The 18,266-nt window shown below is 40.6% G+C and overlaps 1 protein-coding gene across 1 annotated transcript; it reads left to right on the top strand.

Annotated features, from left to right (window-relative positions):
• LOC5568342 (SAYSvFN domain-containing protein 1) lies at window positions 1-14,050 on the top strand. The gene is made up of 2 exons (XM_001657946.2): window positions 1-288; window positions 13,451-14,050. The coding sequence occupies exons 1-2, from the start codon at window positions 145-147 to the stop codon at window positions 13,880-13,882; spliced, it is 576 nt and encodes a 191-aa protein (XP_001657996.1). The 5' UTR covers window positions 1-144; the 3' UTR covers window positions 13,883-14,050.
• The last annotated feature ends 4,216 nt before the right edge of the window (window positions 14,051-18,266 follow it).

The following is an 18,266-nucleotide window of genomic DNA, read 5'->3' as shown; positions in this document are numbered from 1 at the left end:
TGATGACGAGACGTAGCTCTGAAAACAAAAACAGAAAGTTGCTTGCTTTGCTTGCGTCCATCGTTCGCAGTTAAATTTTAAGTTTGTACAGAAAATTGCAGAAGTTTCTAATGGAGTAATTGTCCGTATCTACCAGCCCAATCTATGGAAGCGAAGCTGAACAGTTATCGTTCGCAAAAACGACGCCAGGCGATCCTGAATTCCTTCAAAGACCGCCTCTACAACATGGTATCCTTCCAGCAGGTCCGAGTGGACGAAAAGTCGACCCACGTCATTGTCGAAGCGGATGTAAGATTTTTGTTTAACATAGTTTTATTTATGATTATTCTCGTAACGTTCAAAAAAACATTATTTTTAGGCCAGAACGTTATAAGCATAATAAAATGAATCATGATTTTATTAACTAAATAATCACAACATTTCAATATTAAATTTTAATCATCGATAACTAGGGGAGACTGGAGAGAGTTAATCCCCTTTATATGCATCTGTAATTTTGCAGAGAATCACGAATTTAATCTAATTTGACTAGATTTCTTCAAGATAAAGATACAACGAAGCCCCTCCTCAAATTATCTCTGCTCTTGGAAGTTTTTAAAACTACCTGAAGCAATAGAACAGTGCTTCTCAGTGTTACAGAAACAGTTCTTTTCAGTACTATTTTTCTGTTATTGATCCCTTTACGATCCTTGTTAGGACCCATGCCTTCGATTTTTGTTGAACCCGTTAGTGAAAGCTAGCGGTGGTAATCCTTCTTGGACACCGTCTTGCGAAAAAAAAAACATCTTAGAAGGTCACGTCTTATTTCGTTTATGCACTAAAAATGGTTGCAACTACGAACAAAAGGAAAGGTGAATCTCTGAATTCACAACTTCCTTCCAAAAAAGTGGGATTTAAAACTGTCACTAAACGTGGCAAGAATGGAAGACAGGACGTTTCTCCGGAATGCGAACTTTATTCCAAGGGTGAAATGGATAATGTTGATAATTGCATGAAATGAACAATCAGTTCGATGCTCTAGACAAATTTTCCGAACATCAAATCGAAGCAGTCTCTAGCCCAGGCCCTTTGATTCAAGTGAGGAAACAAAGAGTGTCACCAATCGTGGTCAGTTGTTCCGAATTTGGAGGATTTAGGCAGGAGATCTTGAACTCCATTAGGGGAATCAAGGTTTCCTTCCAAATCGCAAAGAAAGGGGACTGTCGCGTTTTGCCGGAAACTGTTAAAGATCGCGAACTTCTTCTCAAACATCTTGAAGAGAAGAAGCACATATTTTTTACTTGTGACGACAAAACTGAACGTTTGTTCAAAGTCGTCTTGAAAGGTCTCTCAAGTGACTATAAGTCACCGGAAGAGATCAAAAATGGAATAAATGATTTACTTGGATTTTCCCCAGTCCAAGTCATCATAATGAAAAAGAGAATTCAATCTGGCATTGTTCGGAAAGGGCTTTCTAAAGAATATTATTTAGTTCACTTTAACAAAAAAGATCTAAATAATATTAAAGCTTTAGAAAAAGCTAAACCTATGTTCGATGTCCGTGTGACATGGGAACATTTCCAGAAACCTGGAGGAAATTACCAAAATCCCACTCAGTGCCGTTGGTGCCAAAAGTGGGATCATTAGAGTGGTTCAAAAAATCGTTTTTGCTCCACACCGCTCATTCGATTCTAAATCGAATTCTGAGTTTCGTCCCAAAATTTGAGCTCATTTCCATGAAAACTGAGACTGCAGAAGTCCTTTAAAGTTTATATGGGAATTACTATGGGAAAAGCAAGCAATTCATACAATTGTTCATAGTGTTTGCCCATGTGCTCTTGGGGACTGAAACTATGTTGATACTGTGAGATACATTCATCAGCTACAACTTTGCCGAAGACCGTTTTTAAATCGGACGCCCCGGTAATTAGTTATTGATTTTTGAATGAGTTGTAAAACTTTGGCTATAATTATTGGGCTGTTCTGCAGGCATCACTGGATATATGCAGTAAAACATAGTAGCCATGATTTGTGCGTGCTATCTTTCGCGCCAGGTGCAGCAATGTTGCCTGTTCAGAAGTTAAAAGAGCACTGCTGAAGAATTTGTGACTGGATATAAATCAATAACTAATTACTGAGGCGTCCGATTTAAAAACGGTCTTCGGCAAAGATGTAGCTGATGAATGTATCTCACAGTATAAACGTAGTTCTCATCCCCAAGAGCACATGGGAAAACACTATGACCGATTGAATGAATTGGTTGCTTTTCTCATAGTAATTCCCATATAAACTTCAAAAGGCTTGTGCAGTCTCAGTTTTCATCCAAATGAGCTCAAATTTTGGGAGGGAGCAAAAACGATTTTTTGAACCACTCTAGGGATCATGGTACGAAATATTGGCGCATGGATGCTAAATGCATGATATGCGGAGGTTCTTCTCACGCTAAGTACGTCTGTCCTGTGTAGGAAGATATCAAAAAGTTGCGCAAATTGCGGGGGCTACCGTAAGTCTAGTTTTTGGAATTGCCCTTCGCGAATTGTCGAGGCTCGTACAAGGCAGAAAAACGGTAAAGGTTTTAGTTCCCGAAATTCCCCTGGCATAATCTACAACTGCTCATTTTTTCAGTTAACGATCGCTAGTTAATTTGCTTAAAAATGTCTTGCGAAAATCGACTCGCAATAAGTCTGTAGGATACCTGAACCGTTCGATAGCTGGGGCTGGAAATGTTCGTAATGGTTGGATGCTCTGTAGGCCGGGTGGTTTGGTCATCCAATATTCAGGCTCAAATTTGTGAGGAACCTGCGTTTCCTGGATCAAGTTCTTCCGAATTATTCACAGCACAAAACACAACTTTACAGAAACACAGCTCTTTAATTCAACGCACATCTAACACACTACATTTATTTGGACTAACACTAACAAATCAATCTTAACTAATTGTGGTCGCGCAGGACCGTCTTCGACCGTGTTCTACCTTCTACTGCTAGATCACTCCCAATTCTGCTCTAAATATCCCCGATTTTCTCCCAAATATCCTGTGGTGAATTTGACCGCTACCTACGATTCACATGGGCTATTTTCTCCCGCTCAGATCTGCCTTCTCATAGTGCATCGGTGACGTCACGGCCTCTCGATAGAAAGCGAAAGTGATGTCTGTGGATCAACGTAGCCGGTAGCCGAGCGATTGGCAGAACAAAAGCCATATGAACTACGTCTGCCGTCTGCCGTCTGGTCAGCTCGTATGAGGTGTTAGGGTGGTCCTCACAGACATTCTCACCCACCCAGAAATCTTGATTTCTGCATCTGAAAATAGATAAAATCCTCTTCGGTAGGGATGGGACGGGGTGGGTTACTCGACCAAATTTTCATTGGCAGGAACTGGTAGCACGCAAACATTTTCGACTGCTCGTTTTAATTCCCCAGAAGTTGTTTTCAGAGTTACAACTCTAATGATTCCATCAGTGCCGGGGTGTACATCAATAATACGGCCCATACGCCAACGCATCGGTGGTTGGTTTTTGTCCTGAATAACAACCAGTTTTCCAATTTCAAACTTAACCGGTGGACTCCAACGCTTAGATCTACCTTGAAGCTGGCAGATATATTCTCGCTTCCATCTATCCCAGAAATGCTGAAGCCTTTGCTGAACCACCTGATATTGCTTCAAGCGGTTTGTAGGCACTAAGCGCCAATCGGGTTCAGGGACTGATTGAAGGGAACTTCCAACTAAAAAATGTGCTGGAGTAAGAGGCTCTAGATCATCTGGATCCTCAGACATTGGAGTCAATGGCCTTGAATTCAAGCAGCCCTCTACTTGAGCAAACAGCGTAAACATATCTTCATGCGAAACAGAATTTGTACCGATAACTCGAATAATGTGGTGTTTTGCCGATCGAACCGCAGCTTCCCACAATCCTCCAAAATGTGGGGAACCTGGAGGGTTAAAGTGCCAATTAATCCCTTCATTGGTACAGAATCTAGCTAGATCCTGTTGGTGATCGGCGTCCTTCCATCGACGAAATAATTCTTGTAGCTGGTTTCGGGCTCCAACGAAATTTGTACCGTTGTCCGAGTACAAATCGGTACACCTTCCTCTACGTGCGATAAAACGTCGGAGTGCTTGAAGGAACCTCTCTGTAGACAAGTCAGACACCAGTTCCAGATGCACCGCCTTTGTACACATGCACACGAAAATGGCTCCGTACGCCTTAACTGCAGTTTTACGCGGTGCTGGACGAATGTAGACTGGGCCAAAGTAGTCCACTCCAGTTTTGGAAAAGGGACGAGATACTGTAACCCTTGATGACGGTAACTCACCCATGAATTGTCGTACTTGTCTTGGTTTCGACCTGAAACACATAACGCATTGTTGAACGACCTGTCGAGCAACGTTCCTTCCTCCTAGAGGCCAATAGCGCTGCCGGACTGTTGCAAGCAGAAGTTGTGGACCAGCGTGGAGCAATTTGAGATGGTAATACTCGAAAATCATTTTTGTTAGGTGGTGTCGTGCCGGAAGAATCATGGGATGTTTAGTCTCGTATGTCTCCAACGAATGTTCCAATCGACCGCCGACTCGTAAAACTCCATTCTCGCAAATATATGGAGAGTACCAACGCAGTGGCGATTTGCTACTGACTGATTCCTTCTTTCGAAGAGCTCGAAGTTCCTCGGGGAATACTTCTTCCTGCACTTTTCGTATCAAGGTAAATTCTGCTATCTGTAACTCTTCTGCTCTTAGAAATCCTGTTATAGGTTCCTCCGGTATCCGAAGCAATCGTATTAATCGCTGCCAAATGGCAGCACGACGGACCAATGTTGTGTAGGAATTAGTTGTGGAGATAAAGCTATCAATGAAATCTGCAACTGCCGATGCTGTTCCGACAACTGCAGTTCGCCTTCTTTCTTCCTCGCCTTCCATAATTGTGTTTAAATCTGAAGTTGGCCAATTACTTCGATTTGCTGTTAACCAGCTGGGACCGTGCCACCAGAAGCTATTGTTGACAATCTCCTTCGGTCCAACTCCTCTAGATATAAGATCGGCTGGATTTTCAGATCCTGCAACGTGTCTCCATTCGCAACCTTCCGTGATCGCTTGGATTTTAGCCACCCTGTTTGCGACGAATATCGACCACGTCGACGGATCCATCGCAGAGCACACGTAGAATCCACCCAGAAAGTAGTGCGAACTTGAAGATGCGTAGCCTGACGAATCTTATCGAAAAGTTGAGCGGCAAGCAATGCCCCGCAAAGCTCCAACCTCGGTATAGACTGGGACTTGATGGGAGCGACCTTGGATTTTGAAGACAGCAGTTGTACCTTTACATTTCCAGCTTGGCCTTGACTACGAATGTAGAGGCATGCACCATATGCCTTCTTTGACGCATCCGAAAAACAATGTATCTCTATTGACACCGCATTAGGAACGATTACACATCGATCTATGCGTATTTCGTTAAGAATGGGTAGCTGGATATACAGTTTTCTCCAGGACTCACCCACCGTCAATGGCAGCGCTTGATCCCAGTCCAATTTTTTGCCGTTTTCATCTTCCAAAGTCCACAAAAGCTGCATAAACACCTTTGCAGCTGTTGTTGTAGCGCCAATGAAACCCAGCGGATCAAACAGAGTAGCGATAATCGACAGGACCTTTCGTTTGGTAAGAACTTCGTCGGAATCTACAGGGGGAACATTGAATTGGAAGCGGAAGGTGTCACTCCCTGGCAACCAGGTTAATCCTAAAGCCTTCACTGCCGAATCGGGATCGAGATTGATACCATCAACTGGACGAATCACTAAATTATCCTCGGAAATACCTTGCAGGACCTCTGCACAATTGGATGCCCATTTCCTGAGCCGAAAACCGCCACCCCTTGTCATTCCATCCAGTTGATTCTGCAAATTCTTGGCTTCCTCCAAGTTATCGCAGCCAGTTATGACATCATCCATGTAGGTGTCTTCTGTAATTGCCTTCACTGCTAGCGGGTATCGATCTCCTTCATCCAAGGCCAGTTGATTTAATGTACGAGTCGCCAAGAACGGAGCTGGTTTCGTTCCATATGTAACCGTGTTCAACTCGTACACACCAACCTCTTCCAATGGTGACGGACGCCACAGGATCGATTGATATGGTCTATCTTTGTGATGCACCAAAATCTGCCGAAACATTTTCTCCACATCAGCTACCAGAAGAATCTGCTTTGTACAACAGCGAAGGATGATGAAACGGAGATCTTGTTGAATTACAGGTCCCACCAGCAACGCATCGTTCAACGACAATCCCGCAGCCGTTTTGCAGGAAGCGTCAAACACTACGCGGACCTTGGTAGTGGTGCTTGCCTCCTTGACCACTGGATGATGCGGAAGAAAGCATCGTTTTGTTGGCTCTGGATCATATTCGATTTTCCGCATGTGGCCTAGAGTCAGGTATTCATCCATGAAGGCGACGTATTGTTCACGGAGGTTAGCGTCCCTTGTTAGCCTCCGCTCGGTGCCAAGAAAACGTCTAAATGCGATCTCCTTAGATTCGCCCAAACGTGAAATGACGTTTTCATCCTTAGGAAGTGCTACGGAATAGCGACCGTCCGCCGTTCGCTGTACGGTACTCGAAAAAATAGTCTCACAGCGAGTTTCCTCGGGAGAATAGTTGTTTGTGGAATCCACCTCCTCCATGGACCAGAACCGAGCTAGTAAATCCTCCAAACGATCAGTAGTTGAGATGTTGCAGTTGATATGCAAGCCTTGATGTTCTTCGTTGAATCCTCCACTAATAATCCAACCGAAAACTGAGTCGTGTAGAGATGGAAGACGTTCTCCCAGTGAAATCTTCCTGCTAGACTCGAAAAAGTCGAAAAACGCCTCTATCCCCAGGACGAGGTCAACGTCAGATGACACGCAGAACGATGGATCCGCAACCAGCAATGTTGATGTTAGCGGTAGGGAGATTGGCTGTTACCTTCGGAAGTACCAGAAAACCCATCTGGCGTGAGAACTCCGACAGCCGGGAACGGATCGTGACCACGATCCTTTGTTTGACCTTGGTTACTGCCTGACCAATGCCAAGAACCGAAATATCTACCTTACTCCGAGAAACCTTCAAACGTTGGCTGAGACGTTCGGTAATGAAATTGCTCTCCGATCCTGAATCGAGAAGAGCGCGAGCTGGAATGCGATTACCGTTATTATCCTCAACCACGATAACTGCTGTTGCCAATAAAACCTTCGACGAGCATTGGTGCACTGAGCCTGCCACCAAGCTGTCGGTAGTTGCCATGTTAGCTACTCGTGGAGGATTCGAATTCGATTGAGTGGAAGTACTCGTGGATTGCTGAGCTTCCTTGGCTACGTTGCTGTTTTTGGTTGCTGCCCTTGCACCGGAGTCCCTTTCCGGTTTAAAACAAACTAACGTGTGATGGCGACCTTTGCAATTCCTACAGGAATACTTAGATTGACAATCCTTGGCTTGGTGTCCTGGTCTGAAGCAGTTCCTGCACAACGAATTCGACCGTAGCAACGAATCCCTATCCGTCACTGACATTCGTTGAAAAGTGCCGCACTGGAAAAGTAGGTGATTTCCGGTACATGCAAAGCAGCGCCCCCCGGACGCTTGAACCGTGTTGAAGCTATTCTTCACTGCAGAGTTCCGTTGCCTGGATGGAGGTTGGTTGGACGGCTTGTTGACCTCTGAAGTCTTGTTTGGTAGGGATTCCAGAATGCGTACTCGACGTTGGAGAAATTCCGTGAGTTCCTTCAGCGTGTCCTGTTCCTTAGTAGAAGAGAACTCTTCCCAGCTGCGACGAGTGGATGGATCCAATCGAGTCGTCAACAAATTCACCAGTAAAAGGTCCTTATAGTCACCCGGTTGTATAATCTGATCCAAAGTTTGCACGATCCTTTCGAAATTTTCAACTAAGCTGTGCAGTTCAGAGGCAGACTCCTTGGCGATAACGGGTAACGTGAGAAGAGATTGAATTTGCCGTTTCTTCAATAACTTACTATTGTTGTAACGCTTGGTCAACATACCCCATGCGACCTGATAATTAGCAGCTGTGATTTGGAGGGAGTCTATCAGAGTTTTTGGTTCTCCTTGTAGACATCCCTTCAAGTAATGAAGTTTTTCTACATCGGGTAGATCTGCCTTCCAATGAATCAAGGAAGAGAACAGATCCCTAAAACTCAACCATTCATCTATCTCCCCATTAAAGGTTTGCAGCTTAATCTGCGGAAGACGCACGTGATCAAATGTGGCTGACGTTTGAGGATCACCGCGGATAGATTGGTTCAAACTAGCTGGTTCTTGCCTTTCCCTAACCTGATCTGTCAAGACCGACTTAACTTCATAGTAACTATCACTAAACTCTTGCCTCTGCTTATCTAGTGGGTCACCGTCCTCTTCAATATCGTCGAAGTCCTCGTGAGACTCAATATCCACGAGAGTTGCGCCATATTTTTCCCAAAGCTCGTCAATTTTCTCCAACCGAAGGAGGATTTGGGTGGTGGAAGTACATTCCTGAATCCCTTCAGAAAATCGACGAATATCGTGAAAAGCTGCTTCAATCTGCTTCAGTTTGGTCATCAGCTGCTTCAGATTTGGTGTCTTCTTGGCAGGCGACTTCTTGGTTGGAGCCATCGTTCCTCAACTCGACAATAGTTGTACGGTAGAGAAAGAGAGGTGATGTAGTATTCTGCAGAGTCCTTTGCTACGGCGGACACACACTATTCTAAATTAACTGACCTTCACAACGAAACTTTCGCCAAATCTAGTTGAAATACACAGCGATTCCAATCTCGATTACAGTTGGAAGGAACGAAGAGGAGAGGAAACCAGCATGTAGTAATCATAAATGGTCCAGCTTCGACTGGACATATACTGTGGCGCTCACCTGGAGGAAACAGTAGCTTCACTATTGTCCAATCGATAGTGAATCAAAATTAATTGATTAGCAGTCGAATTTCAACTGCAACGTCACCAGTCGTCGTAGCTCAAAGTGATATCCAGGGATTGGTTGGGGAAAAAAGGAAAATCCAAATGTAGCATCAAAAGTATTCGGCTTCGGCCGGGCATATACTGCGGTCAACTCACCCGGAGAAACCAGCAGCGGCTCAAAACCCGGCAATAAATCCAGCAGTCCAAAATTTTCAAAAGGCATGAAACACCGAAATACTCGGTATTCAAATTAGGAATTCGTCCACAGCAACCGAAGAGGATATATATTCAATTAAAATGTGTAACTCTGTTGCCCAAGCTTCGGCAGACATATATCTAGCTCTAGTTCACTAACCTGGGCAATATACGATGGCGCCTCCTCTTCCTGTGGGTTCCCTTAGTCGGACGTGTTGGGTTGGATGCTTCAAAGGCCACAATCGGTGCTAGTTTGATTCGATGATCTTTTGCAGCAATGGTTCTCGCAGTGATGGGGCACTAGTGGCGATGAATACTCGCAACAAACCAACGACAGCACATTGCTGCTAACCCGGTTAGTCTATTGAAGGGCGATGGCAGCCCTTGGTGGTACCGATGATGGAGGCAGTCAAACCGTTGATAAGGTGGTGTGGAAATGGGGACTGGAGTGGCATATAAATGCAATGCATTCGATCCTCACTCACAGTCAGAGATACCGATGGCCGGTTCCAAGTAGTGCAGTATTACGCAAACCTCCGATTGGGATTGGCTTCCCCAGAAGCGGTTGGTCATCAATGGTCCAAATTCCGTGGTCGAAGAGCGTTAAGTCCAAGTAGAGGTTGAAAAGTGGTGTTAGAATACCGATTGTATAGGCTTCGGTAGGACATACACTAAATATATAATTACCTGGAGAAACAGGAATCCAATCCGAATTTAGTGTCCAGTCCAAACCAAAGCTGTTCCGGGAAGTGTCCAACAATGTCCAGAAGTCCGAAAGCAGTTTCTGGAATCCAAATGGCGCTAACCCAAGCGACGCGGTAAGTCCTTGACAAAGGATCCCTTTGGGCTTTGTCACCAGCAGCTATGGCGATTCTCCGCTAATTATTCCGCGGAATGATGGCGACACTCCTTTATTCCGTGGGTCACAATGGAACAATTGTTGGATGATGTAAGGCTATTTCCAAACCCTTTTGGCGCAAATTCCTGGTTTTGGCGCGTTGATTCCTGGCCAGGTACGGTCCTCAGGTATCCGGTTCGAAGGACCAATTGTGTAGGATACCTGAACCGTTCGATAGCTGGGGCTGGAAATGTTCGTAATGGTTGGATGCTCTGTAGGCCGGGTGGTTTGGTCATCCAATATTCAGGCTCAAATTTGTGAGGAACCTGCGTTTCCTGGATCAAGTTCTTCCGAATTATTCACAGCACAAAACACAACTTTACAGAAACACAGCTCTTTAATTCAACGCACATCTAACACACTACATTTATTTGGACTAACACTAACAAATCAATCTTAACTAATTGTGGTCGCGCAGGACCGTCTTCGACCGTGTTCTACCTTCTACTGCTAGATCACTCCCAATTCTGCTCTAAATATCCCCGATTTTCTCCCAAATATCCTGTGGTGAATTTGACCGCTACCTACGATTCACATGGGCTATTTTCTCCCGCTCAGATCTGCCTTCTCATAGTGCATCGGTGACGTCACGGCCTCTCGATAGAAAGCGAAAGTGATGTCTGTGGATCAACGTAGCCGGTAGCCGAGCGATTGGCAGAACAAAAGCCATATGAACTACGTCTGCCGTCTGCCGTCTGGTCAGCTCGTATGAGGTGTTAGGGTGGTCCTCACAGACAAAGTCAATCTTTGTTTTGTCATTAGCTTATCATTTTTGGTTAATAACAAATGTTTTCAATTAGCATATTTTCCTGACAAATAGAAAAATGCTAAGGTTGTTCCAATTTTTAAACCAGACAAAAATCCTGCAGAAGCTTCTAGCTATCGTCCAATCAGTTTGCTTTCCTCCATCAGTAAACTTTTTGAAAAGGTCATTTTGAACAGAATGATGGCCCACATCAACGAAAATTCAATTTTTGCCAATGAACAGTTCGGATTCCGCCATGGACATTCGATCACACATCAACTTTTACGTGTAACAAATTAGATCCGTTCCAACTAATCTGAATTCTACTGTCCTTGCTCTTCTAGACATAGAAAAGGCATTCGACAGTGTTTGACATGAAGGTTTGATTGTAAAATTTTCACATCTGACTTACATGAGTTACCTCAGGGATGTCAAAAATCCTTGTTTGCGGATGACACAGGCCTCTCCGCCAAAGGACGAAGCCTGCGTGTCATCTGTAGTCGATTGCAAAAGAGTTTGGATATTTTCTCTTCATACTTGCAAAAATGGAAGATTTCTCCTAATTCTTCCAAAACTCAACTAATAATATTCCCACATAAATCAAAAGCTCTTTATTTGAAACCTTCAAGTAGACATGTTGTCACGATGTGAGGGGTTCCAATAAATTGGTCAGATGAAGTTAAGTATCTAGGGCTCATGCTAGATAAGAATTTAACTTTCAAAAATCATATTTAGGGCATTCAAGCCAAATGTAATAAATATGTAAAACAGTGGCGATTCCCTAACCTCAAATCTACCTGTTCCACGATTACTAATTCTGGATTTTCAGCAACAAATTAGCATCTAACAAATAGAGTTTTGTTAGAAAGGAAGATTACAACCATTTGCTTTGTGTTTTATAAACTAAATTTGTCGAATTATCCAATTTTTGATTCGTAGAACAGGTAAAAAGTGAGGTTACGAGTCGCCTCTGATGTAAAATGTCTCTATCCTTTTATTAACAGAAAATCAAAACTTTGTCTTAAGAACAAGCTTTTGATATTCAAACAAATTTTCAGGCCAGCCATGTTGTATGCTGTACCAATATGGACTAGCTGTTGTAATACCAGGAAGAAAACTCTGCAGAGAATTCAAAATAAAATTTCGAAAATGTTTCTGAAGCTTCCTCCCTTGTATAGTACCAATGAGTTACATAGAATATCCAATGTTGAAACATTGGAACAAATGTCAAATGAAATCATTAATAATTTCAGGCAAAAATCGTTACAATCTTCTATTGCCACGAATAATGCGTTATATGTTTAAGTTAAGTTAGGTTAAGTATATTCAAATCGTTTTTTTTTTCTCTTAAAAGCAGGTGAACTCAACTCACCTGTAAAAAACCTGAACCGCTACGGCAAATGAAATGTAATATGTTGTTAACACAATGTTAATAAAATCTTAAATTTGTTTTACCAAACTAGGATGATAGTGGCAGAACACCAAGATATAAGACATGAATGTAATGTTTGGAATGATACTTATAAAAAAGGAAATTTTTTTTGCTACTTACTACTTTTTGTCATGGTGCATTTTTTATGTCATAAATAACCTTTTGAAGCAATAGATTTCGCACAACTTTTTCAATAGTAATAAAATTTGGGTAATTTGTAGTTTGTCATAGAAAAAAAATGAAAAGAATCGGTTGGGAAACGGCGGAGATAAAGCTGTTTGAAGTTGACCATTTTGTATGGTGGCTTTGGTTAATTTTATATGACCGCAGGACGTATTAACCCTCTAATACCAAACCCCGCCTTTAGACGGGGTACACTTTGGAATTTTGTGTATTTTTTCATAGCTCGGAAATCAAAATGATTTTATGTTTGACTTAAACCTTGACTCATAACGCGCACATAAGAAAAGTTTTTTCTCATGATTTTTGAAACTTTTTTGTATGTTTGAAAATTTGTTTTCTTATATAACCTACAAATGCCTGGGGTTCATTTAACATGTAATATAAAAAATCGTACATTTTATATTGTTCTACGATCAACCTATCACAGAAAAAGAGCTTGGTGGTATTAAAATAATTTCAAACCTGTTTTCCGTTAATTACACGGAAAATAAAAAAATCCAGAGAAAAAATAAAAATTTAATATTTTTAATAGTAAAAACTTGAACTTTTATTAATACCAAGAATCAGTAACTAGAAGAGGCTTAAATGAAAAATAGAAAACGATAGGGATGTTCAAAAATAAAAATTATAAAAATCAAAAACCAAAATTCATAGATTTGCGAATAAAAATAAATCATTGTCCAAAACGTGTTTAGAACGATTTTAGATAACTATATTTAGATCTAAAATAAAAATTTGGGTATTAGAGGGTTAAGTGGACGTATTAAGTGTCAATCATAATTACTAATTATCATACCTCAGCTCAGCTTAATCATCAATCATTAATCTTGACTTAAGGTGAAGATGAATCGAAGCCAAACCTCAAATTTTCAAGAGCACGGATCTGGAGAACCAAACATCAGTTTAAGCTGAAAACTTAATCGATTGGTTACTCGCTGGTGGTGATCAATCGATTAAGTTTTCAGCTCAAACGAGTGTTCGGTTCTCCAGATCCGTGCTCTTAAAATTTGAGATTTGGCGTCGATTCATCTTCACCTTAAACAATCTTCATAATTCTTAATCATGATGAAATTGAATTTGAATTTATTTTTTTAGACTGATCCGCAACCAAAGCCAAAAACAGCAATCACTCCGGTCCACCAAACCAAAGTGCCCAAGAGACCGCGACCGGTATCGGAATCGGATTCGGTTGTCTCGGTAGGAAGCACCGAGTCCTCTCTCGATTCGGACCAAACGGCAGCTAATCATTCCCAGCAAACCCCAAAACCACCCAGATCGTATCTGACCTACGTGACCTATCTGGTGTACTTCCTGTTCTGGGTCACGCTCTACGCAATCGCCATCGAGCTGCGATTCGGAGTGGTTTTCCTGATGATCTCCGCTCTGGTAGGAATCTATTTCAACACCCGGACGGAGAAAGAACCGGGGGAAATCAGCGCGTACAGTGTCTTCAACGAGAACTGCGAATCCATCGATGGCACTTTGAAGGCCGAGCAGTTCGAGCGGGAGATTGGAATAAGGCACTGATCCCGGGGGACCTATTTTTTTTAAACCACTGGTAGAATAAATGAGGTGAGTGATTTTTCTACGATAAAAATTTTCACAGGCACATAACGTTTTAAGCAGTTAGTTTCCTTTTGAGATGTTAAACGATCTATTTATGAGAATTTCTTATAGTAAAATATTTACAGTATAGTAAGGAAGGGTGATTGATCCGAAATGTCCATGCGAGGGTAAAGAACTACTTGGGTACTTCTAGGATTCACTTTCTCGGCCGAATTGTCTGAACTTTTGCAATAGGAACCACTTCCAATGGATCAAGTTTTCTGCTTGGACGACTATTTGGTTCTTTAAAATTGTTCTCTTTAAGATGTGAGATGTAACTACTATTTTCCCTTTTGTCTTCTTGTCTTTTGTCATCTTGTCTCTAATGTGGAATCTATTATAGCATTTTAATTATTCCATGTTGCTCCAGTGCTGTTGAATGTCAAATTTTATAAAAATTTAAAATGCTTATAGCTTCCTCCGAAGCGAAATATCGCATCAGCGAATATTGCCAACCGATAGTAATTCGGAAAAAGTCATCAGGAAAAACATTTTCCGATTACTTTTTCCACGGGGAAGGATGATATTGGCAATATTCAATTGTCAAAGTCACGTGATATTCATGACATATAACCTCCCGTCAGTCGCTCAAAAAAAAGTTACACCAGCGGTCGCATCGTGTACTGAGTACACAATTGGCCAGTGGACAAATGAAACTTTAAAAACATCCTCACCTTCCAGTGGCCATCGGAATGTGTCCCGGGGGAATCGATAAAGTGGACATTTCGCAATGCAACAGCTCAAACACAAATATCTCAGGATCTAGATTTTTCAGCAAGATGGTGTCTTCGGCAAAGTTGTTCAGTAGATCAAGGACTAACATGTGATAAGCTACTTGTTTTGGAATACTGCCACCAGTTGGCGCTAGTGAGCAAGCAATTTTTCAAACACAGGATCCTGATTACCTATAAAGATGCGGTCTTCGACAAAGTTGTTTAGTAGGTCAAGGACTAACATATTATAGGCCATCTAACTTGAAATTCAGCCATCAGATGGCGCTAGTGAGCATGCAAAATGTCAATCACGAATATCTCAAGATCCCGATTTTTTAAAAAATATAGTGTTTTCGGCAAAGTTGTTCATTAGTTCATGGACTAATATGTGATGTCCTATTTAATTCGGAATTATTTCACCAGATGGCGCTAGTGAGCTTGACATTTTTTCGAACACAGATATCTCAGGATCCCGATTACCTAGATTACCAATTGGTACCGCTGAACTCTTGCCTAGTTTTAGATTTATAATCAAAATTGCTCCGCGTGTACTAAGTACACGATGCGACCGTCCGTTTGACGGGGCGGTTAAAAACAAGTTACACGAGCGGTCGCACTGGTGTACTGAGTACATGTGTAAAAACTTAGGTTAAAAACACAATGTTTTCGAATACATTTAGTTGATTTTTTTCGAAAAATTTCTTCTCTACAAGCAAGAAGAAGAGTAGATCTAGGAATAGGACCAACACCCGGATCAATTTGAAGGGGTTTTCACCGTGTTTTTCGAGTTTTCGCAAAGTGCATGTACTCAGTACACTAGGGCGACTGACGGTGGGTTAACAGCTCTGCTGCTGACAAAGTTCTACAATTTAAGATGTGGATTTGATGGTCTAGTATTGCGGGTCCCATCCTTTTTGAAGTTGTGATCCCTTTTTAGACGAACCACTAATAATGAATATTCTCGGAATCAAAGTTTATGGAAACATCTCACAATGAATCAACAGATATCATTTAGAGGCATACCCACATTTATTCCTATAATCCACCACAGATAATGCAACAAATCTGCTATAACCTAAAAAAAAAATCTAATACAACTTACCAAGAATCAGATGACGAATTTAAACTTCCTCCAGCATTTTTTCAGCAATTCGAAAGAATTTTTTTTTAATACCCTCCACTGACCCCCATACCAAAAAGCTCACACTGAGTTCCCTGGTAATGGACACTTACAAAAAAAGAAAAACTAATAATTAAATACAAAACGCGGAGATACGAAAAAACAACAATAGCAAAATGAAATCCCAGTGGAATTTTGTTTCTTTGAAGGGATTTACTGAATAAACAACTAAATTTAAATCAGAAATAAGTTAACTAGTGATAGCTTTTGTGGCTTTAACGAATAAACTAAACTAAAAGCTAAACATGCAGGGAAAAACCAGCAGAAGCCAGAAAAACCTACATAAACAAAAGGTTAACACGATCAAAGAATATATTCATTTACGTTCCTCAATATGTACTGTTTTAACTTGCTTTTAAATAGTATGATATTTGAAATTGACTTTAAGTTGGAAGGAAGTCCTTCAATGGCCCATGTTCGTTCATGCATTGCTTCTCAATAATTCATTTGCTTGTCTAGTGTGTTGTATGGTAACTCTGGTCGAAAAAAAAAACAATATTGTGGTGAAAACTACGATTGCACAAGATATTATGTACAAACATGATAGTTTGTGTATCCCGCAAACCAAGAATGGGTATAATTGTATGGTGTAGTCAGTGCCGTAGCGTGCGGTTGGCCAGGTTGGCACCCGCCAAGGGCGCCAGGCTTCAGGGGGCGCCAAAATGCCTGACGCACCTTAGCGAATCTCTAATAGAAATACATATTTAGTAAGCGCGTTTCTGGAGTCACAATATCTAGAAGAACAATCACAGAAACTACACAAATAGCGATAGAGGGCTAATGTTGCATCACAGACAAAGTTTCATCATTTATCTTATAAAAAATATTAGCTCTATTCATAAACATGGTAGATTAAAACTTTTTCAATAACGATTTTAACATAATATTTTGGAAGCATCTCAGAAGATGTTGAATGTTTCGTCAATAGAAAATTCCTGAGATGCGGCTTTGTTAATAAAAATTCATTCAATATTTTCGAAAATATTTCTCCACAATGATAAATCAGCTTATGCACGGTGCCTACTTTAAAAATAGCTATTAGGTATCACAACACGAATATGAAAATTCAACCAACTGGAAGTAAAAATTTCACAGAATATCTGGATAATTCTTAACAACTCGGCATATAATGTATAATGTATAAATAATTAATTATAAATAAATCATAACCAATACTATAAAATACTAGGCGGATCCCACTGAATTTAGAGCAGGATTATTTGGTATTAGTTAAAAGTGTTTCCACAAAACCTCAATCTAGATTTGCATAGAATTTTAGAGAAAAATTTGAATCAATCCTGAGCAAAATTATCATAGAATCCAGAAAAGGATTATCAGATAATTATAGAACTTTGATATAAGTGAAAAACAAGAGCGGGCCATTTGGCAAGAAAAACTTTATGACTTTCAACTTTAAAAACCAAATGACTATTATTTCAAATGACCGTTATGCCAAATGGCGTTATGCCGAATGACCTTCTGCCAAATGGCTTTATGCCAAATGACTCAGACCCTTGAAATCAATGGAATATGATATTTGTATAAAACCAGTTTTTTTTTCGTTTCCCCCAATCACTGCTCCGAACTGACTGATAAATGTTTGAATTCCTACAGAATTTTTCGTAATATCCATTTCATTGATAGACAACGTTTGGCATTTAATTTTCTTATACTATTTTTAATCAAACTTCTATAGAAGATCTTCTTTTGTTCTCTTTGAGTAATTCCTGAGAATAAAATGTCAAACTTTTTACTCAAAATCATTGCGTAAATTTAAAACTTCTACATACAAATTCATTACGCTTCTTTGACGTGAATGCTTAGAAACTATTCTTGAATGATTCAATGCAAATTCGACAAATTCTTGAATTTTAAAGAAGCACTTTTTTGAATATATTCTCCAACTAACTCTCCTTTTAAAGACAGCAAAATATGATCAAAAATTACAACAACGAAATTTATTGGACATTTTCTTTGAAATATTGGACAAATGTATTAAAAATTTATGGAGAAATAAATAAATCAGCAATATCTACAATAATCTTTTCAGGGGTATACATTTAATTGAAACTTTAATAGAGGCATATAAAAGACGTGACGCCAAGTTCTGTGCAATGAATCCATTAGTTTATTTCGTCTCTGGTCATATAAACATCAATTTTATTTACAATTCTTCAAAAATCTTCAAGAACTCCTGGTTATTTATACAATTCTCCTTTACAGGAGATTCAAAAATTGTTGTATGACTTCTTGCACAAGCCTTACCAAATGTAAGTATTACTTGAACATTATCATGTTAATTTTTGAGAATTTTAATAACAAAATTTCGGGAAACTCCCTAGATTAAAAAAAATCCTTCAAAATCAACTGGAAGTTTACGTAAACCTGCGAAAAATAAAGAACTTTGAACAAA

This window comes from Aedes aegypti, chromosome 1 (assembly GCF_002204515.2).
Source record: "Aedes aegypti strain LVP_AGWG chromosome 1, AaegL5.0 Primary Assembly, whole genome shotgun sequence".
Taxonomy (NCBI): Eukaryota; Metazoa; Arthropoda; class Insecta; order Diptera; family Culicidae; genus Aedes; species Aedes aegypti.
The sequence above is the reverse complement of the archived record's forward strand: the minus strand, read 5'-3'. Positions and strand labels throughout refer to the sequence as shown.